At 38.9% G+C, this 22,483-nt stretch overlaps 1 protein-coding gene across 1 annotated transcript in view; it reads left to right on the top strand.

Annotated features, from left to right (window-relative positions):
* COL4A5 (collagen type IV alpha 5 chain) overlaps positions 1-22,483 on the top strand; it is an 87,767-nt gene that overhangs the window by 17,985 nt on the left and 47,299 nt on the right. Inside the window, exons 2-9 of the mRNA XM_062585047.1 lie at positions 5,950-6,009; positions 16,658-16,747; positions 18,004-18,048; positions 18,718-18,762; positions 18,867-18,929; positions 19,594-19,647; positions 20,410-20,436; positions 21,587-21,667. Of these exons, the coding sequence (XP_062441031.1) occupies positions 5,950-6,009; positions 16,658-16,747; positions 18,004-18,048; positions 18,718-18,762; positions 18,867-18,929; positions 19,594-19,647; positions 20,410-20,436; positions 21,587-21,667 (465 nt within the window). The remainder of the gene's footprint in view (positions 1-5,949; positions 6,010-16,657; positions 16,748-18,003; positions 18,049-18,717; positions 18,763-18,866; positions 18,930-19,593; positions 19,648-20,409; positions 20,437-21,586; positions 21,668-22,483) is intronic.

Raw genomic sequence — 22,483 nt, forward strand, 5'->3', positions numbered from 1 at the left:
CAGAACTGAGCTGTCAAGAAAAACATGCAGTCTTCCAGTGCAGACTGAATTGCTACATAGGTAATGCAGCTGTGTCTGATAACCCTGCTTGTTTTTAAAAAACATGAAATTCTGGATTCATAGTAAAATAATTCATTAGGAGGATGTTAAACTGCTTAGTCTGTAAATGTCCAGGCTGTTTTTCTTCAATTGTTTAGTGATACTTGGACTGAGTATTCATTTGCAAGCAATTTGAATCAGGTTAGAACACTTTTTTTTATGGTGAATTAGTAAGCTGCCTTTGCAAGCTAACTACTTCTGTAAGAAGTTATACCTCTTTTTGTTATTAATTTATAACTTGTAAATCTCAAGTCCTGTCAATGGCTTGCTTCCTTTCTTCATCCTTTTAATCTTTTAGATGGAAAGAATATTAAAACATTGTTAATGTACTAGCACTTAATCATATAGAAGTTTATTTAAATACTACTACCTGCTTTTATTTGTTTTTTTGTGATGCCTTACCTCATCCAGCAGGTAATATTATTTAGTTTCCCTGTAGCTAGCTGCATATAATAATAAATCACTTCCAAAGCACAGCTATACTTCCTATCTATGCTTTTTAGTTTTGCAACCATCTGGTGCTTAAATTGTGCTGGGTTACTTTGAGTCTGACTGAATTTGATAAAATCAGAGTAATTCCTCTAAAAGTATTAACCAATTCTGTATAACTTATACTGACTTGCTCTTAGTGCTCAGCAAATGAGATTTTCCCTTTCCCTCGCACTTTTGGAGTCCCAAGTTGCTACTCTCTCCAGGAACAGTATTCATCTGCCTGTCTTTTTATGAGTATTTTGGCTAATGCTGTTGGAAATTGCAGCTCTTGGGGATGAGGGGCAAATGTCTTAATTCCCTCAACATTCACATCTCTGGGCTTGATGAGAGAGGAGAGGGAATGTGCCAAATGCATAGGGCAGGTTTCTAATCAGAACAAACTTTGAGGATAATCTTATTCTTTTCACTGAGCTGACTGTAAAAAACCTGTGGCTGAGAGTAAAAAAGTGACTGATCTGAAATGTTTTTTCTCCAAACTGAGAAGAAAATTCTGTTGGCATTACAAAACAATTTTCCTCAGTGTGTGTGTGTAAGATGCAAAAGGCTGAACTTGTTCTAGAAAAGTTATCCTTTGACTAGAAAACCAAAGCCATCCCTCCTTTTATGTACTAATGAAAAGAACTTGCTCTCTGCACAGCAGTTCAATGGGGGACAAGCTGTCAGGAAAACCCAGTGAAAGGATTAGCTGAACTCCAATAGATTAATTAAAGCACTCAATTGTGCCTTGCTATACAAAAGTCACAGCAAAGGAAATGACAGTAATTGTAGGTGAGTTCACACTTACAGGTACGTGGGGATGGTGGTGTGTGTGGAAACAATGCTGTCAGTAAGAAGCAAATCTGAGCCATCTGGTCACGTTCTTATGGTCTGCTCCTGCTTCTTGTCCATCCTCCTGCAGTCCAAGACTAGAAGATCTTAATGAGCATGGAGATTAATCACTTAACTTTTTTATGATCAAGCCAGAACAGTTTCATCCAATGTTTTTCAACATCTTCCCTGTCATGTACGGTCTGCAGTGTGTCCCAATGGTGAGAGCTAGGAATTGAGCTGCTGATGAAGACTTCTGGCTGGCTAAGGCAAGGCACGAGACTTTGTTAGAAGTGGGAGAAACTGAACAAATGCAGCAAGTGTAACTTCGGTGTTCCTTTGAGCTTTGAAGTCGTTTAATTTTTCAGGTCTGAAAACCCAGAAAGTTGCTTAATTTTCAGAACTACTGATGGTTCAGCTGTGACCATGTATGGGAAACTGACTGTAGCCATCTAAAGGCTTGGTCTTAATTTAGATTTTCTGTGCTTAAAATGAGCCATTGTGTTTGCCATCTTTGTTTGACTGAAGTGTGGATAACTTGTGTGCAGAAGAAATTCCGAGCATGCCTATGTGTAGTATGGAACTTTTTCTTCTTCTTTAGTGTTTTTTTTTTTAAAAAGTAAGCTACAGAAATAAACTTGTGATATCAGAAGTCTCTAGCCTGTGGCTGCTGGGTGGCTGACAAGCTTGCACTGACTTGTTATGCAGTACGTATTCTTCTGTAGCACAGTTCTTATGCCTGCTTTCCCAAGTTAAAAATGGCCTTGAGACTACTGAAAGAGTCTAAACAAGAAGCAAGTTTTTGTTTAGCATAGGTCATTAAGCTTTCTGGTGGTTGTTGACTGTTGTGTTGGCATGTTTGACTTTTTTATGCTATATGACAGTATGACCTGTAAGTGATATGAATGATCTTGATGTAGTCCCCATTCTCTGGGCTTTTTCTTTTCAAAAATGTTTGGTTTTAAAAAACTTCATTTGGTGGGTATAAAAGTTGATGCAGATAAGGAATGGACAATCTGCCAAATACTGGTTTTGTACAGGAAGATAAGTCCCTCTGGGGGAATACTTCTTGATAAGCTTGTGGGTGAATAGATCTTCCCAGGATTTAAGCCAGAAATTACCACCACTTAATTGCAGTGGATATCTGAAGAGTTTTCTGATTGCAGACTCCTCTTGGCTTCCCTTCACTCCTCTGTCTAGGAAGGACCATATTTCTTTCCTGCAAGTAATGCATCAGAATTAGAAATCCAAAAGTATATATGAAATGTTCAATAAATATACCCGACATCTCAAGACAGGTTAATTGCCTATATTAAGAGTTTGCTCTAAGTGGATGGACCTAGTCTAAATATATAAATGGCTTTGAAAGATAATCATTTCTTAGAAGTATGTTCTATGGTGGTAGCTATATTGACAAAGCGCTTTGAAGTAAGTGGGAAACTTTCTTTAAAAACTAAGTTTTTATGAAGATCTTCATTTATAATATTTTTAAACTGCAATACTGGGAAGGATGCGCTCTTATCTTTGTGGATCACATCCACCGTTATAGCCAGTGTGTGTGGGAAAGGTGCTCCTTGTCAGCTTTTTCAAGAATTCACTTAGTCAATTTTGACGCCAGTTAGCAAAATCTAAAGCAAGTGTGTGTGATCCTAAACTTAAAGGTCTCTCATTTCTCCTTTTGCTTCATTCTGGGCCACCAAGGTTTGGGAGACTGGAACCTGTGGAGTGCGGGGAGAGCTGTGTGACCCTGGCCACTTCAGTCCTGAGTGAGGAAGGCTTCAGGGGAGGAGGAAAACCTATGGCTGTTCTGCCCTACATAGCTGGGAGGGTGCAGCAAAGATTGAGCCAGGCCCATAGAATCAGTAAGGTTGGAAGGGGCCTCTGGAGATCATCTAGTCCAAGCCCCCTGCTCAGCAGGGTCACCTAGAGCATATCAGACAGGGTTGCATCCCAGCAGCCCTTGAATATCTCCAGAGAAGGAGACTCCACAACCTCTCTGGGCATCTCGTAGGGCATAGGATAAGAGGCAATAGATAGAAGCTGCTACATAAATTGAGATTCTTAAAAATGAGAAATTTCAGTGATTAACTGCCCTCAAGGTGAAGAGGATGTGGGATCTCCACTCTTGGAGCTATTCATACTGCAGTGGGGCAAGGCCCTGAGCAACCTGCCCTAAGGTGCCCTGCTTGGCATGGGCCATCCCAAAGTGAATTATTCACAGCTTCCCTGTTTGTGTTTTTCTTTTTTTTTTTTTTTTTTTGGGGGGGGGTGGGTAGTCTTTGTGCAACAACAATCCTCTTAGCGTGATGTTTAGCAAGTTTTTGTTTTTTCTGCTGCTTTACTATAGAGGTGCAGACTCAAAGGGCAGAGACTGTTCTTACCACTACCTAAAAAACTTCCCTTCTCAGTTTTGTGAATATTTTGCTTCTTTGTTTTGTGAAGGAGTGATATAATCTTGCAATTATTTCCCCCTTCACCTTCCTTTTCCCCCTGTTCACCTCACTAGTTTTCCTGAAAACCCAGGAAACTTCCATGAGAAACCGCCTCTGAAGGATTTGAGGAGGATTAAATGAGTCTTTTCTGTTCTGTAGTGTAAATGAATCCTCCTTATGCTCTGTAGGATCTTGATTATGCTTTCCATGGATGCACTTCTAGCACATGAGTTTTGCCACTGCAAAGCTTGTAGTGGGTCTTTTGAGTACTGTGTGTGTGGCTTTTCTTTCCTCCGTTGCCTACTTGGAGTCAGCAAAGACTTTCCGGTAGATCTCACTATGCTATCTTGGTAATAAGAAACCAGCGCTGTTGCCCTGTGAGATAGGTAATTTGCTATTTCTTTGTTTTGGGGACTGTACTGCAAGGAAAAGGAATGTTGCATGTAACTAAGGTTAACCCCTTTGAAGTTCTGTTAATGGAATTAATCCTAGAACTTTTTCTAAAGAAACTTTAATCTACTTTTGAAAGTAAAAAGGATCTTTGGCCCCCTGATACTGAATTTCTGTATGGTTACTCTGGTTAAAAAGGATTTTGGGAAGTTACCTAGTCTAACCCAGCTCTGGCTGTGAGGTTAGGCCATGTTCCTTAGGGCTTTATCTAGTCTGGTTTTGAAACCTAAACTGGCAAGTAAGGATTGGTTTCACTTTGGCAATCAGCTCTATGCTGTCACTTCTATTAATCAAGAGTTTTGAGCCTTCATATATATCAAATCTAGCAACTACTTAAAGAGACAAATGGGGTGCTTGGAGACGTGCCCTGGTCCATTATGTAGCAGTATTGCCGTACTTAAAAGCTCACAGTGCTGAGAGTTTTTCTCCTGCCTTTTGCTGCAAGATGCTTTAGTTTATCCAGGGTTCGTATAGCTCCAGGTGAATTAGGTTGCTTGGGTATTTTCATTCTGAGGCTTGCTAATGTGTTTAGGCTAAGAGCCAGGGCGTTCCCAATGCCAGGTAGGTGATGGGTCATGTGTCTGAATGCTTCTGCGATAATGAAGGCTAGAATGCAAGTGTGGGTGTACTTGATCTGATACATGGCTGGGTCCCTGCCTGACTGCAACTTTTGCTATACAAAATGTTCTTGTAGATTACTTAAAGGCAGGAAAAGGGACCACAAAGCCTCAGTTTCTTCAACTTTTGAAGCATGTGCTGTACTTTTTTTTTTTTTTTTTAGTATACTGTAATGCCTTCCTTTGAACAAGTCAAAAGTATGTCAGGTGGTGTATCTTCTAATGTTCATTGTCTGTACACACATGTAGTAATCAATTTCAGCATCTTTAAAGAAAAGACAGTCTTCTGGAGTAAGTGAAACATTTTGTAGAAACAGCCTCTTAGCACACATGCTAGTCTGCTCATCTTTCTGAAAGCAACATGGAAATCTAAGACAAAGGTGGGGGGAGTGATTTAAACTGAGCAGATGTGGTACTGAAGAGTTACCTGTTGTGGATTTTTTTTTTCCTTAGATCAAGTTTTCTTGTTCCTCTACTCTGACCTCCACAATATCTGCCTGTCACTCAGCTTATGTTTTAGCTGTGTTGTCATGCTTAGGGATGGAGCATAAATGCAGTTAGATGAAATCTCTTTTCAAAAAAATCTTTCTTCCATAACTGGGCTGTGGAGAAAAGAATTAATTATATAGTAAGTATCTTTCTAGTAACTGTATATGTATGCTCTTAAGCTTTAGGCTTAGCTGAACTCCTGTGTGAGACCTGACATCTACTGGTGGGAGCTGTAATTGGACTCCTAAGGTGGAGGCATGTGCCTAGAAGCCCGTTTTGTTGAAGGTGGCCTTTTTAGCAAGAAGTGATGTGTTGGCATGTTTAAGCATCGATGTGAAAATTTGTGCAATGGTCAGGGGAACTGTGACAAGTACAGGCACAATTCTCTATTACTAAAGTGATTGAAATTTCAGAGTTCTGTCTACTCAGTCATCTCACCCTTATGCATACTTCATACTTAGCTTACGGTTTTAGACTTATCTGCAATATTATTACAGAAGTTATGATATTGTCTTATGTTGATTTAAAAATGTGTAATTTCTTTTCATTTTTTGTCTTTAAAGGCTTGCCATGGATGCACATCTTTATCCAAGTGTGATTGCAGTGGAGTAAAAGGTGAAAAGGTAAATCTCTAATTTGTTAGTGGCAGACTAACACACCATCCAGCCATATGCCAGACTTTGCATTTTAATGATAGCTCTTTTTTTGCTCATGTTTGACAGTATTGTGGGCATGCTGCATTTATGTCACTTCCAGCATCAAAGAAAGCTGCAGCTGTTAGAGCACTAGTCTTGTGTCTATCTGATGGTGTACAGAATGGGCTTATAATTTTATCAAGAATGGAGAGTGATGGAACAAAATAATTTTTCCAGACATATGAGAATAGAAACAGTGAAGAAACAGATTCTAGTAAAGTGTAAATAATTCGTATTTACTGTTAAGGCCTGGCTATGCTAGCCTGTTTTGTGGGCAAGCTAAGGTGTGGATTTGTACAATTGTGTTTATTCTAGTAATACTTAAAACCACAGGTTACTTACCCTATGTTCCTTGCATTGCCTGCTCATAAATAGTTAACACTAGCTAATATATTCTAAACTTACACTGTTCCTGCCTCATAACTTGCTTGTATGTTTGTATACTAAGTTCATTCCTGTTGCTGTCTAGATGTTCAACTGGACTGTGGAGGTGATGTGGTTCATGTCAGATACAGCTCTCCCAACAATCACAGCTGCCACTCAAGCAAGCATTTGATTGATAGCTAAAAGTGTATTCTCTCATCAAACAGATTAGCAAAATAAGATGATGCTTTTCCTCAAATTCCTTACATGCCAGTTATGAATAACTGCCTTGTACTTTTTCTAGTAATATTTAATGCGTGCTATGCATTTTCCCCTAGTAGCTGATAACCAAGGTTTGGAGGTTATAGAAAGGTTGCTTTTTTTTTTTTTTTTTTTTTTCCCTTAAGAGCCTTCATCATTACTGCTCTTTAAACAGGTCTACTCTATGCTATGCTCCTGTTCTAGGTGAGACAAAATTATAGAATTTGGACTGCTGGTAGTAACGATGGTGCTGATCTTCTGGTGCAACTTTCTTCTGCCTTCCCTTCCCTCTTTCACCCTTCCCTCCTACCCATTATTTCAAGGGGGAGAGGGTGGACAATAGAAGTACTTGAAAGTACTGTGGCCAGAATTATTAAACCTGAGTAGCTGGTACTGCAAACAAGCAATGCTGAGCACCTGCTGTTTCCTCTAGTTACAATGAGATATAGATGTTCAACTTAATGCTTGCCTGAATCAGGCCTTTTCTCAGGTAATGGAACCTAATTGTAAGTAAATTCTGATTAAATAGCTCCCATGTAATGCTTCCATTCATTGTGGACAGTTTGCTTGAGATACCGTAGAGACTTAAAGATGTGAATGTTAAAGTTTAAGTGTGTCATATCTAAGCACTTAACCTCTTGGTTCTAGAAAGGCTTTGGGTTTGGGCTTTTCAGCACACTCTAATTTCTGATGTGGGTCAAATGTGTTTTTGAAGTTATATGAACAAATGTAACTTCAAATGAACCAAAATGATGTAAAACACTCAGTCACTATATGGGCATCATAATATGTTGACAGTTTTACTATTGAATGAGGTTGATCAAGGCAGATGCCCAGTGTTCAGAGTGATTCATGGAGTCACACCTACCATCCAGGTGTCTCCAAACAGATGAGCTCATTCCTTGACATTTACTTGCGTTAATTCATTGAGTATATTCCTAGTTTACCTACCTAGTGAAGAATGATACTCCCTTGATAACAAGTTCTCTGGGTTAGTCAAAATTTAAACCTACTTGATATATTCCTACAGGGTCTTCAGATGGAGGATGGCCAAACCAGATGAACCTTAGTCACAGAATTATTTCATGTTTAGTTTGAAGACACTTGAACTTTAGTTCCAAATAAAACTGTAACAGCTGCAATTTCAGAGAACCTATCTGTAATTCTCAGTTGTCCTTTTTCTGCAGAAGTCACAGATATTTTGTGAATTCAGTGAGCCTGAATTCAGTGAGCACTCAGTGAGCATTCAGTGGCTATTGCCTGGTTGGTGTGGATAAGAGGTTGGGGGAGCAGGGGGATTGGGAATTGCAGCTTTTGGCATTCTTAGTAAAATAGATGATCCTTTTCTCCCAGTGATTCTACTTTCTTTCTGTGCAGCTGTTATGTGCAGGGACCATAGCACAGTGAGTACTTTCTAGTCCTTCAGTGTCACTTAATGATATTGAAATTCTCTTTCCTAGAGAAGGGTGACTATCTTAGGGCTCTTTAGAGTCAGAGGGGTTTCTTTGTCCAAATACAGTCAGCCACTGAGGTATGAGAGCCTCAGTCAAGAGCAAATTTTTAAGTGGCGTTTGTATTATGGGGTCTGTTTCTGCTCCTCCAGACTGTCCTAGCTAACCACTAAGGAGAACTGCCATCTCTCCTCAATTCAGTTTCCAACCTCTGGCCTTTTCTGAGGTAAGTTATAGCTAGCCCAGGGTGGAAGAGAGTGAGAGGCTTGGTAACCTTTTGTGAAGAGAAAGGACAGCAGCAAGGGAAAGCTCCAGTAAAACAAGCCTCATATCTGAACAAGTATTTCTATAATGGTTTTGCATGTTTCCAGGAAAATCTTTAGAGGGCTGCAGACTGATGAAAGTGTAGTAGTATTTTTTTTTTTTTTTTTTTTTTTTTAAGGAAGGAAAACAGAAAGCTTCACCTGCAGTAGGGCTGTTGCCTTGCCTCTGCTTTCTTTTATGGCCATGAGCCCTTTGGGAAGGAGGTATTTGAGACTGTCACTTAAATAGGCAGATATAATGCAGGTTTCCATCTTGCAAGGAAGATTCGTTTTGAAATACAGGAACTGTGATTCCTCCTTCAGCTAAGTAAAGTTATACACTCCCTCTTGACACAATGTACCACCACAGTGCTCCACAAGCTTCTGGAAGGCTGGTGAAAGTCTGGCATGCCTCAGGATTATGCAATGAAAAGCAAAGTCGGTAGTTCTCAAATTTGGCACATTGCCTGTGGAACTGGATCGATCACACCCCCACTACACTTGCCCTATAATTACAAAGCCTCAGTACTTGATTGGCATTGGCTTTTTCCCTGTCTGGTTCTGGAGAGTTGCAAGAGGTCTCAGTCACTGCCATCCATAATGCTGCCTTCTGTAAGTGCGTGTGTGGGGGGAGGTTGTTTTTTGGTCTTAGATTTGTTCTACAATCTTGTATTCCTGCAAGACACTTAAAGCTGTCTTCAGATGATTGAGTTGATCTGTAGCAGTGTGCTACTTATGTATACATTTGATGAAAGTTTCCAAACCAGGTGGTATCTTTCACCCAGCCTTTGTGCAACAATTCTTTTCTATGGCTGAATGTAAATTACTGCTGCAACAACAAACTTCATGTTTTTGTAATGTATCTGACACTTGGTATTCCTGCTTCTTCCACCAGTCACCTCTGAACTGGGAGTCAAACTCTAGCTCCCCTTGCCCAACTGGTATATGAGCAGCATTAGGCAAGGAGTTTTTTAAATTATCTCCCCTCTGACTCTCCCAGTGGCAGTGTGACAATGCATTTGTAGAACTACTGGACATTAGTAGTACAGAACCTTGTGTGGCTTTAGGAAGACAGGACAAGCAATGTGAAAGGCACTCAGCCAAGCCCTGCACGTCTGTTCCACTGCGTTTCACTTCTGGCACCTAGCTCCTGCATCCAAGGCACTGTTCATTTGCCTCAAGCCAGCTGAAGTGCTGCTCTGCTTAGCAGAGCCTAGGGAGTCCTTTCTGATACTCAGAAGTAGCTGCTTTGCTAAGCATCTTAGGATTTACTTCAGGATATCCAACTTCTCAAGCCAACTAATACAAATTGGACTGTGGCAACTAAGAAAGCTCTCTTCCTGTCCTCCTTGGCAAACCACTGCTCTTTAACTGCCTGCATTATGTCAATGACACGTTTAACTCTGCCTCTGCTGTGAGCTCTTGTAGCATTACAAAGACATTATGTGTTGGAAGATCAAAGCACTGTAAGCTTTATGGGAAGCCTATAGTGCAATGGCTGACAAAATAAAAAGCTGTTAAGTTTTTCATCTTCTGCGTGGGCTCGTTTTACTAAAATTAAATGTATGAAATGGGTAAACTGCAGTAATTTTTCAGTCTCATGAAGAGATGTCAATGAAAACTGATCAGAGAGCTAATAGCTAGAGTAGTGTTCCCCACCCCCAAATAATAATAATAATAATAAATCTGTGCTGAATGATGAAAAATAGAGTGCATTAGCTGCTGCATACAGCAGCTTAAGAGAAGGAAAGAAATACTTAATTGCCTCTTACTTAAGGAACTGCTGGATGATTGGTGGCATTTGTGAGCTCAACATGCCTCACTGCTTAAAGCTAGTTCATAAATAAAAAGCCAGCTAAAGCAAAAAAATAAAAATAAAAAAACCCACTCCTCTCAGCAAGACTTACAGCTTATTGGGCTGTTTTTGCAGCTGAAAACAAGATCCAGCACTGTTGAAATCAGGTTCCTAGAGATTTGGGGCAATATTCAATCTCAGACTGAGAGCCAAGAGTTATAGTAAGCAGCCTGCATCTTAGAGGCTAAGAGGGCACGCAGCTCAAGACTACTGTGGTTTTACTTTAAAGGGACCTACATGCTGCTACCAAAACATGCTTTCTCACCTCCCCTTCTCCTGTGCTTGTGTGACTGTGCTCAGAGCTGTCAGTAAAATCTTACTGAGAACAGATCTCTTTGCAAACTAAGTTAATTCTCAGCCAAATAAGCACTGTGATTAAAAAAGTATTTTGCATGGCAAGTATTTGTATAGATGTGATAGAAATGTGTGGCTCAGGTTGGGAGGGACTAGCTTTCTCCACTACACATTAAATGCAGATCAGCTCAAAGTAAGTGGGAATAAGCTATACTGTTCTGGATGAATGCGGCCCATTGGGTTTTACCCATTCAAATTAAGTTACACAAATCTGCTGGGAAGCAACTCTTCAGTTATTGCATGTGGTTAATTCATGGTCTTTTAAAGGAGAACTTCACAGTGGAAAGGGGTGCAACTCTGAAGACTCAACTGGATTTTGGGTTTCTAATATACTGCCTTGGCATGGCCTCAGTGCACAGGGTCCTGGCAAGAACAGCTTATAATGCCCCAGTTCCAAAGGTATTTTGGATACCTTGCCTTTGTATGCAGATATAAGTAGCCATGATGTTTTGAACCTTCTGGATGTATAATATTGAAAAAAAAACTGAGTCTTGGGGAAAACTTCTCATAAAATCCTTGGGGGTCCCTATTTCCTTCACTATTTCTGACAATAAAATTCTGTGCAGACCTAAGTCAAGATCAGCGTTCTTTTTTCACCAGTGACTACAGATTGTAAAGAAGTAATTGAAAATTCTCAATTTTTGACTACTTCAGTGTGAAAAAGTATGTGGTTAGCATCTGTGCTTCATGCATGTTGGCCTGAACTGCAGTGAAGTAGCCATATGCTCTGAAAGGTTTGCTTACTGCCCTGGCAAATGGCTCATTGTTGGAGCTGGATTGTTACTGCTTTTGCAAGATTAAAGAGATGCTATCCTGAAGATTTTTTTTTTTTTTAATTACAGATGATATTGGAGATTTTTTTTTTCCTTGTACTTCACTATTAAAATATACCTTTAACACTACTGTTTGTGGTTGGCTGGTGTATTTGTTTTTAAACTTGATCTGGATTAGATACTATAGGTTTAATTCAATTAAACTTGTCAGTATGCTTTAAGTTGAGGAAGAATTTCATTTGGGATTACTACTATCCAAGGCAACTTACTGCTATTTTTATCTTATCTAGAAAAGGGAGAAGTAGTAAGGCTGTTTGTTGCAGCACTTCTGCCTCCTGTACATCTTTTAGTAATACTAAGGACCTTCACCTGTAAGTCTGTTTTTAAGTAGCCACCCGTAGTTAGACTGTAATGGGGACTAGACTGTATAGAGACTGTATTTAGCCCCTTGCTGATTTCATAGCAACAGCAGGAAACAAGATTTGGTTTCTGCTGCCAAATCCACAATGAGAGGTGGGATTTGGGAGCTTAAAAAATGGGGCATGTATGGGTGATAACTTTTTTTTTTCGTGTTCTTTTGCCTTTAATCAGCCAAATTGCATAAGCTAGGGCTCTTAACCAGTTGACTGCCTTGCCAGTAAGAAATGTTACGTTAGCTGAAATGAATCCTTTCTGTGAATGACAACCTCAGTGCATACCATGCAAGAAAGTACTGAGACCTCATGTCTGGAGTCTCAAGCCTCTGCTCCCTATTTAAAAGAAGATGGATTTAAAGCTAGATTTACTTAGTGCTTACAGAATTAACAAGTCAAGCAAGTTAAACACTGAGTTCCTGTTTTATGTTCTTGTAAGTCCTGTTCAGTACTTGCCTTCCTCTTTAGGTATCAAACTGCCATTGAAAAGTTGACCCATCCCTCTTATCATTAAAGGGAGAATGAAATATGCAGACAGGTATAGATGATGATAAAGAGGGAGAGAGGTAACTTAAACAGTAATCTCTCTCTGCTTCATGGATGAAGAATAAGTTTTTACACCTTGGTGCTTTGGCATGTTGAAGTAGTGCTATTCTAAATGCTGTGCTAGAGCATGAAAATTATCAGGAACAAGTTCAGATAGACTGTAATATCACAGGGTCTTCTGTTGTGAATGCTTTGCCTCAGGAGCTAGCTTTTGTTGCTGTTCCCAGTATCAAGTTATCTCCCATTACAGTTTCTGGTGCTGGTAGTACCAAACCATTCTCTGGTTCAGTTATTGTACTTTGACGCTTGTTGGAGCATTCTAGTTTTTGCAGATGTTATGGCCAGATGCTTATGTATATTTAAACAATAAAACAAGTTTATAAAAAATCTGTTTTATATTTTTTCTTTAATGGACTGCCCAACTACTATTTTTCTGAATTTTTATTTTACTCTGGAATGTTTTTCTTTTTGGGGGGAGGGAGAAATCACAATTTAGAGACATCATGTAGGTGTCTTGTTTCGTGAGCGTACCACATCTATGTAAATATCCTAGCTTTATTCCCTGTAATTTCTGTTATAAATATCTATGTTTTAGGAAGGAATTCCATAAACGTAAATGACTTCTGTGTGCTTTAAAATTGTCTCTATCCTTGATTTCCTAAATACTTGTGAACTGTTATTAGAGTAACTGGAACTATGCTAAGTTTTTTTCATATACCTTTTTAATTGGCTTAAAGCATAATTTAGGGTGTTTCCCAACTGTTCTTTTCTTCCTATCCCCTAAGCAATAGTCATGTTCAAGCTCATAAGCTGACAATTTTGCCACATCTGCATAGCTGGTTGAGGCCAATTATGTTGGAACTACTCTGGATTTATCACTAAAATCAGAATGTGACTCCTTACTTATTCTCTACAGTAATGATGACTTATAGCTGATGCATCTTTATTCTACTGTGGAAAGAATCCAGTGCCGCCCTCAGCTGAGCTGAACTTTCCCTAGTTAGGTTCTTTTCAGTAACTTCTAATCTGAAACAAAAAGCATCTAGACTCCCTCAGTACTACTTTCTGCATAGGAGAAGCTGGCTTGTGAGACTGAGTTGTTGTACCCATGGGAAGATACATAACCTGCTGCCTGTGGACCCTAATCTCACCCCAATGGTATAATGTCTTTTTTTTTTTTTTTTTTTTTTTGGTATTGGCTTTTGGCAGTAGATTTTTAACATTTCCCTTTGCAGTTTGTGTGTGCTTCAGTGTTTGCAAGGCAGCTGGCAGCTTCTCTTGGCAAGTTCGGTCTTTGTAACATCTGAATCTTGATGGAAACAGTATAGTAAATGCAAGGTGTGCAACAGGAAAGTCTGAAGAAGCAGCTATGTCTGAAAACCAATGTTATTAGTGGTATGCTCGTGTGTAATACTGAAGTAGGAGACAATGAAAGGATTCCCTCTGACATCATGTCTATACCAGAGAGCTTACTCAGTTTAATTCCTTCCCTTTCTCCTCTTTCCCCATCTCTTTCTCTAGACATTTTTTTTGATCAAAGATAATAATTATAGTGTTAGTAACTATTTCCTCTGTAATCAGTATGATACAGTTCCCTCAAGAAGTATCTAGTTTAATCTCTTAGCTGTTCCAGTCCTTCAAATTGTCTGTTCGCTCCTGGGGGTAACTTGCTGGTAAATGCCGTCAGAGTTGCTTTGGCAACAGTTTCTTCATGCAAGGCTCGCTGGTTGCAAAGTAGGCTTGAAAAACACTCATTTCATAGTTTTAGAAGTATATTGTCTAGTAGCATCTTTTGTTTCCTGTATTTCTTGTTTAATTCTTTGTCTTGACGCATTTCTTGCTTTCACTTTTAAGTTCTTGGTACCCCAGTTCTGGCTGCCTAGAATAGAGACTGGAGGGTAACCACGTTTTAGAGACATCTTGTAGGCTAGCAAGCACCTGGCACATCTGATTTCTCTTGCATGCGAGCACATTTCCTTAGTGTGCAAACACAATTCTTGCCAGAGCTTGCTCCAAAATCTGGCTCTGTCTAATGTTTTCCTTACTGGGCGCTCCCAAATTCCTCATTTTCTCTCCTTCAGGAACACACTAACACTTTCATATCCTGCCATGAGATAATAACACTCCTCCAGTCTTGCTTTTTGGATGAGGTAGCACGCCAGCTGTACAGCCCCATGCAAAAGTAGAGCCTGGCACCTTGTATGGAAGAAGAGAACCTGGACCCTGATTGTCAAGCTCAAGTTAGCCTCAATTTATGATGTGATTTCAGCATTTCCACAGAGGACAAAAGGTATCTATCCTGTGTAAGAGCAGGAGTGACCTACAGTGAAACAGGAGTATGTTTACATTTTAGTTATTAGAAAAACAATTTTAGCAGAATTGTTAACGAGCTGTCCTTTCCTACCCAAGTCCTCCTGAATCTGACTATATATGACTAGGTACAGCTTAGTCTTTTCTCTGCTCATGTTTGTGCAGAGCCTTTGATGCCTCAAAGTGTTTTCCTCATTTGTTTCCAAGGAAGCAATACAGCAAGTATCAGAAAAGCCATGAAGAAAAGCCCTGATCTATTTCTTTGCTCCGAATATTTTTCCTGAAATCTTGGTTTCTCTTCTATTTTTTGTATGCAATTTCCGATTTTCTGTACCTTGCAGTGCAATACAGAGCACCTACCTAAGTAGTATTGTGAGAGAAGCAGTGTTTAAGAAACCTAACACTGCTGTCATGCTGAGTACCTGAAGTCAATGCATGCAGGGTACAGCTTATGGGAAACAGAGAGGAGATGGCTAAAGCTTTAATGCTGTCTTCTCCATGTTGTTCTTAAGGCTGTGGTTAGATGCTTCTATCTGCTTGCAATGGACAGTCTTCAATCTGCTGCTGTGTTCCTGAAGATGAGCGATTCCTGGTTCAGTTCCTTCCCCTGACTGTGGAGATCTAGGCAGGACCTCTGAATTCCCTGCTGAATGCCTTAGCTGGTAGACTGCTATCTAATATAGATGGGAGTTACTACTCCTGCGCTTGCTGAAGCTATTCAAGAAAACAGTAATTCAAGACGAATTGCTTCAAAGAATATACAAAAATCTGTTCAGCTCTAATCTAATGATAAAGGTACTTGTTGCAATGGAAGAATACTGGGCCCAGGGTTCTGTTTCTTGGGCAGTTTCTGTGGTTTGCATGATACAATAATTGAGGTAAACATACAGAAGTTGTCCTGCAAAAAGGAACCAAACTGTCTGTAGAGCAAGTAGGAGAAAGCAAAGTACCGAACAACAACCTGTGCCATGAGCATTGTTCTGCTATTATTCTACTGACTGAGGCAGCAGAGCTGTAGGAAATGATCAGTATGTGTAGTTGAAAAGTGCACTATGATGTATGTATGTATGTACAAAAAGATATGTTAATTCTAGGTCTGCCTAACTTCTCTATACTGATTGAAGCCTTAATATTTAGTGATTTGTGTGGCTCTATGATATATGAGGAACACAAGCGTATGTGTTTTATGAATTTGCAGCTATGAACATTCCAAAACTACAGAAAAGCATATTGTTAGTGTATGCTGACAGGTGACAGGGTAGCATATAATGGTGTACTAATCATGAGCATTTAGCAAAATACAGTTACCACAACTGAGGAATATTGCTTACAACTTGAGCATAAGGTGACAGATAAAAGCGAACATTATTTCTTTGCTGTCCTATGTCTGTCTCTCGTTTTAGTTCGTAAGTGCTTTGAGCTGGAACCATTCCTTTCATTCTATCTTTGTACAATGTTTAGCCTACAGTGCATGACTAGGATCTTGGGCACTTTTGTATTATAAATATCAATCTTGTATGATGATAATAATCAAAGTGATGATACGCAGCAGTCATAGTATAGACTTTCACCCTTCTGAAACTTCTTAAAAGTGTTGCAGCAGAGGTGAGTTTTTGAGAGACTTGGTAAGTAATAAACGTAAATTTTTATAGGAAGAAGGGAGAGAGTGGTGCATTTGGGCAGCCCAGGAGAAACAGATTGATGAATTCTTTTGATCCAGAGGTAGCTGAAATACTGGATAAACATCCTTTCAAATTTGTTTAAATGGTGCGATTAAAGGCAACGTACATGCATGTTGTTCAGGAAATATAGCCAGGTGAAATGTTCAGTCAGTGAGACTGTTATTTGTCTGTTTGACAACTTCCTATAGAAAGCCAGAAAGAAGTATTTTGTTTTCTGAATTTATCTTAAATAACTCATGATTTTGTCTCCTCTATTCTTTTTGTAGGGTGAAAGGGGATTCCCAGGCTTGGAAGGGCAGCCAGGTTTGCCTGGGTTTCCAGGACCAGAAGGACCTCCTGGTCCGAGAGGCACAAAGGTAAGTCACAGTTCGCTTCTACAGCATGGAAATGCTAAGTATTGTTAACTTGCTCATAGTGTTGATCTCAAATTATTCCAGAATTCCTAATTATCATTGGTTTAACAGTCAGAATCTTGGGAAGTTGGGATTTGACATTCTTTTGTTTATTTTGAGCAGTCAACCGCACCAAAAACATTGGTGGATGTTTCCTATTCTTCTCTCTATATATATATACACTTGCAAACTTCGTGCACCAATTTATATCCTTTCACAAGCTACTGCAGATTAGAGAACAGATTTGGCAAGTATTTTGCTGTAGTGTAGTTTTATTAACCGATGCACTAATGCACCCTGTCACTTAGTTAACTCTGAGTAGTGTTTGACCATCAGCCTTCAAGAGTCCCACTACATGGGCAGCACTTTGCACCTGGTGGCATTCAGGGGCAGGTTTTTGATGGGGCAACGTGAATGAAGGCATGAAAGCTACATTGAACAATGCAGAAGAAAGGTTTGAATTCATTTTTGCTTGCTGTTAAGTTACAAAATCGTGCTCAGATGGTGTAATATGGCATGAGAATGCTGAAAAACCTCTCTCTGAATGTTTGTGTATTTAATGTGCGCAGACTTAGCCAGCCATGATCTGCCTATTTCTTTTGTAAAAGTCCATAATATAAACTAACAGAAATGCATCATAAAGGAGGAAAAAAAGTAGTAAGTAGATGACAGGGAAAAATGAAGGTCTACAGTGAGAGAGAAAATTAATTGGGATATAGCAAGAGTTATAACAAGAAAAAAGGGGGCTTGTGCTATCAACTTTGATTATATTTCTCCTTCCTAAATGCCTTTTCTTTTCAGATAGTTTACTCCGAACCTCTGCATTGTCATAGTACAAAACAGTAATACTACAACTTACTCGCATTTAATCTTGCACTTTGTTTTGCCCACAAGAGGTCACTATAGTATATTTGATGAAAGGAGCAAGCAAAAGGTATCTACTTAAAAGCAAATTTAAATATGCTTTGATTTAAAAATTATTTCCTTTGAGTTACGATTTCTCAGCTGTAAAAGTGCTTTACAATTCCGGCTTAACAACAAGGCCTAAAATAAAATTATTTTGAACCTTTTTACTCAGAAAATGACAAATAACATAACTTTTAACGATGTTACTATCAACGTGTGAAAGAAATTTTATCATAATTGCTTTTACTTTGACAGAAAGGCTGACTGCCATTTTTAATGTGTTCATGTGTTTGCTCTCTCTCGCTCTGTTTTAGGGTGATGATGGACTTCCAGGGCCTATTGGACCCAAAGGAATCAGAGTAAGCATTTGTGCAGCTTTAGGGTGATATATTGGAATTATAGATAAAGATTGGCAGGCATTAAGTGGGTCCTTCTCATGGAAACTGTGATTTATAGGGGAAAAAAAATTGACTTAAATCTGAAGAGAACTTTCTCAATCAGATGGATCCCTGATACTGCTTTTCATAAACTCATTAGAAAGAGTAGTCTTAATACTCATTTAATCCATTTTGCTTTGTAGGACCTGAACAAGCTCCAGTAACTTTGCTTCCGTTTATTATGAAGTAGATGCAGTATATCTAGGGTTGGTATGGCAGAAGTTGATTTGCTGGGAAGTCCCTTAGGTTTTGTACATTTGCATTTTCTTTTTGTCAAACCCCTCAGCTGGTAACAATTCATGTGGCTCTGACTTCAGTGGAACACAACCATGTTTCTGCACCATGAGTGTTCTGTGTGTCTATATATGGCAATCACTATAGTTGTTTTGCGTTGTCTTCTCTGTTTTCATGAATATTTCTCTAAAAGATATGTGAGAACCTTTATATCTTTTCAGTATGGCATTCTTTTTTAAGGGTGATTCTGATGTTCCTGTTTGCCTTATGCATGTGCACAATAGGTTACATTTAGCAAATCTTGGTAATTTGTACTACCGTTCACACCATCCTGTTTAAAACATATTTCCCTTTTAGGGACCTCCAGGGCTTCCAGGATTTCCAGGCACACCAGGACTTCCTGTGAGTGAGAATCAGTTGATTAGGTAGAATCTCTCCATTTTCTCTTTCTAGCCCAGAAGAGCATCCTCTGAGCTAACTGTACTTTCTTCTTTTCCACTGTAAAGGGATTACCAGGACAGGATGGGCCACCAGGACCTCAGGGTGTCCCAGGATGCAATGGAACAAAGGTAGGATCCCTTTAAAATTCATAACAGTGCAACAATAATATGATGACAAGCTCTTGTTCTCCTGACTGGAGCGAATGAGATTCATTTATTGTGTGCAGTACTTGCTGTTGCTGGGTGGTGCAGGTGATTCTGAGATGATCCACACTTATATCCACATCTGGGATGAGAGGTCGTGATCTGCTACTTAAAGCACAACTTAGTGGTGAGAAATAGCTAGCACCAGACATTTACAGTCTGCAGCCATCTTAGTTAACTTCTAGATTACTTTATTCTAATCATCCTTAATTTCATAGCTAATAAGCTGAGAGAGGAGTATATCATAACTGGATCCTATGCTGTATTTGGTCTTTGCAAGCAAAACTTATTACCAAAGAGTGGGAGGTTTTTATTTTCACATATATATATATGTATATATTTGTTTTATATTATTATTTATTAATTTATGATAGCATTTTACTGAAAATAATTATTTAGTATCCTTGTTGGAAGGATACACTTTCATTCTAACATGTTACTTACCTTCACTTTATAATATTTCCTTATAAGAGGTTGATCTTCTATAGCACTACATGCATTTTCCCTCTCTGTACCATAGTAACCAACATTTACTTGTCTATATTATATTTTGTTTTGATTTTGGCTAATCATCTTTTTCATCCTTAAGGGAGAGCGTGGATTCCCAGGCAGTCCAGGTTTCCCTGGTTTACAAGGGCCTCCTGTAAGTAAAAGATTTCCAGATCAACTCCCTGTATTCCCCAGAGAAACTACTATTTAGTTCTGTAAATATCATCTGTAGATAATTATCAGCCTCTTTTTGCAGTTGTTCTTTTAATAAATAAGACTATCAACTCTTTACAGTTAAAAAGTAATCAAAATATTTTAGATTTTAGTGAGATTTTATGTGGCATACTATGGCAAAGCTAACAAAAAGCCATTTGAGTTCTCTCACTGCTGGAATGCTGTGCCACCTGTAAAAAATAATACAAATACAAATATACAAAGTATAAATATAATACAAGTATATGCATGTATGTCAGAGAAGAAAGCTCTTGATACTGTCAACTGGTGCACCTAAAAAGTGTTACTGAAGATTAGTGATGTGGAAAGAAGAGACAGTGTGTAGGGTTCTGTCCTCACAAGACCAAAGAATGTACAGCAAAATTATGATAGTAACTTAAATACCAACACAACGAACACTAAAGGAATATAGTAGAGAGAATAATAGGAGGCATAACAAGAAACGAGTTGCCAGCAAATGGAAAGATAGTCCTCCTTAAACGTGCTGAAAGTACATCTCAAAAATTTTTCTGTTTAATGCTAATATCATTAAAAATATATTTTCTCTTCTTTTTTCCTCTTTTTACGTTTCTCTCTTTAATGCTTGTCTTGCACTGTAGATCTGATCAGTGGTTTGAAAATAACATACCAATAATTTATTTATATTAATCTTTATTTTATCTTTTGTTTCTTTTAAATAAAGGGACCCCCTGGTTTGCCAGGTATGAAGGTAAGTGTTCTGTACTCTCACATCTAAGTACTAACTAGGTATAAATATTCAGTGTGATCTGACACAAGTAACCTGCTCGCTTTTGTGCAATACCATGTATATCCATCGGAATCTGGAGTGGATTTCTGCAGAAAGCTTATTGTTTCTAGGCCATTCCAGTGCATCTATCTAGAAATTCTGCTGTAGCTTTACCCAATCTGGATGAGTAGTTCCAGGAGTAGCAAACTGTTTTCTGAAGCTGGTTCACTTGGGATTGTGAGAGCCATGTACCTAAATGGACTGGTCTGTGTATGCTGTGAGGCATCAAGTTAGCCACATGTTTGCAAACACTTAAATGCACCAATAATATACATGTGCATGCTGAAGAATGCTAAAGACCTAACAATAATATTGAACTTAAAATATCCAGTGTGTTGCAGCATCTTATGTTCCTTTTGGAAACATGCTTCCTACTTTATAGATTAGTGTGTAATCTCTTAGTGTAAGTAATCTCATAATCTTATTTTAGACTTTAGCGTTTAACCCTTTAAGTTTATTTAAGATTTTTTTCTTGTATCCTTGACCTATTTGACCATGGGCCAAAACTTCAATTTCAGTTCAAGTCTATTATAAAGGAAGTATGATGCGCCAAGTTGTTCCCATAAACTCCTGAGAGAACAGTGTAATACATTGGTGGGAAATGGTGACATTTAAGATGAATTGTTTTCCTCAGCATCTTTTCTTCCCATTCATTTTAAAGATATTAAAATGCAAGCTGATCAGGACAAGTATTTCAGATTTTGAAAACAAAAGTCTTCCTTGAAATCAGTAAGAAACTCTACTTCAGTATAGATCATGAAGCATAACCATTATAATTGCATACTCTGCATTAATCTCATGAGGTTGAACATTGCAAAAGGCTGAATGAGCCTTTTTTCTGTCGTGTCCTATCAGTTGCTTTCACATGCAACTAGAATGGCCCTTTCTTTTGTAGAAACATTTGTATTTCAATCCCTTAATCTTTTGGAATTCAAGTCAATGCTGATACATTTGTACAGATAAAAAGAAAGCTTTTAATAGTTGTGTCCACTGTTTGTGTCCTTTGTAGTCAGAATGGTGATAAAGAGTTATAGAATGTGCTATTAATTAAAGATGGCTCATTTTCTTCTAGGGTGAACCAGGTGAAATAATTACATCCTTGCTGCCAGGACAGAAGGGCGACCCAGGATTTCCAGGTCTTCCAGGAATACCTGTGAGTTGTCTGAAGTACTATTAGACTATATTCTGTTTTTTCCTTTAAAAAAAAAAAAAGCTAAAATGAAGAATATTTGTGTTACAGTGCAGTTGGAACATTTGGTACTATGAGATAGCTATGTTTACATGAAGGAGCAAGGTTCAGATTTAATGTACCTCTAGTTTATGATTTCAGGGAAAGTAAGTACAACCATATTGCCCTTAATAAGGTGACCCACAGCGGCCAGAAAGGTCTTGTGCGCAGGGAAGTGGTGTCCAGCAGACAGCTGTAATCACAGTTGCTGGCTTTCTTCTTTGTTTCCTCTTCCTGCCCTCCTTCAGACATCCTCGGTATCAGTTCTGGAATTCCTTTCCCTTCCTAACCCTGAGGTAAAGCAAGTAACATCTGCCCTTCTGGGATATATCCGCTATTTCAGATGATAGGAGGAGAGAGTAATGTCTCAGCTGTTTTCATCTTGCATATCCTGACAGAGTTGCTGTTCTCCCAGCAGGCTTCTGTGAAAACAGCTAGTGACTCCAGGCCCTATGCTTCCCCACTGAGCCATTCATTGCTTTAGTGGAAGGACAAGGGGAGCAGAAAATGCGTCTATCAGCCTGAACTGGACAGAAGCCAGAGCCCCAGGCTATTCTGACCAGACTGAGCCTGTTAGCATTTCTGTTCCTCTGATCTGTGCTTCCCTATTGTCTGTTTCTGGCTAGGGGAAATCACAAATACAGTGTGGTGTTGTTCTCTGTGCATGAAGAGAAAGAAAGAGCAAAAGTAGTAAGAGCAAAAGTAGTTCAGTATAAACAAAAAAACCATTCCTTTATTCAA

Source organism: Rhea pennata, chromosome 11, assembly GCF_028389875.1.
Source record: "Rhea pennata isolate bPtePen1 chromosome 11, bPtePen1.pri, whole genome shotgun sequence".
Taxonomy (NCBI): Eukaryota; Metazoa; Chordata; class Aves; order Rheiformes; family Rheidae; genus Rhea; species Rhea pennata.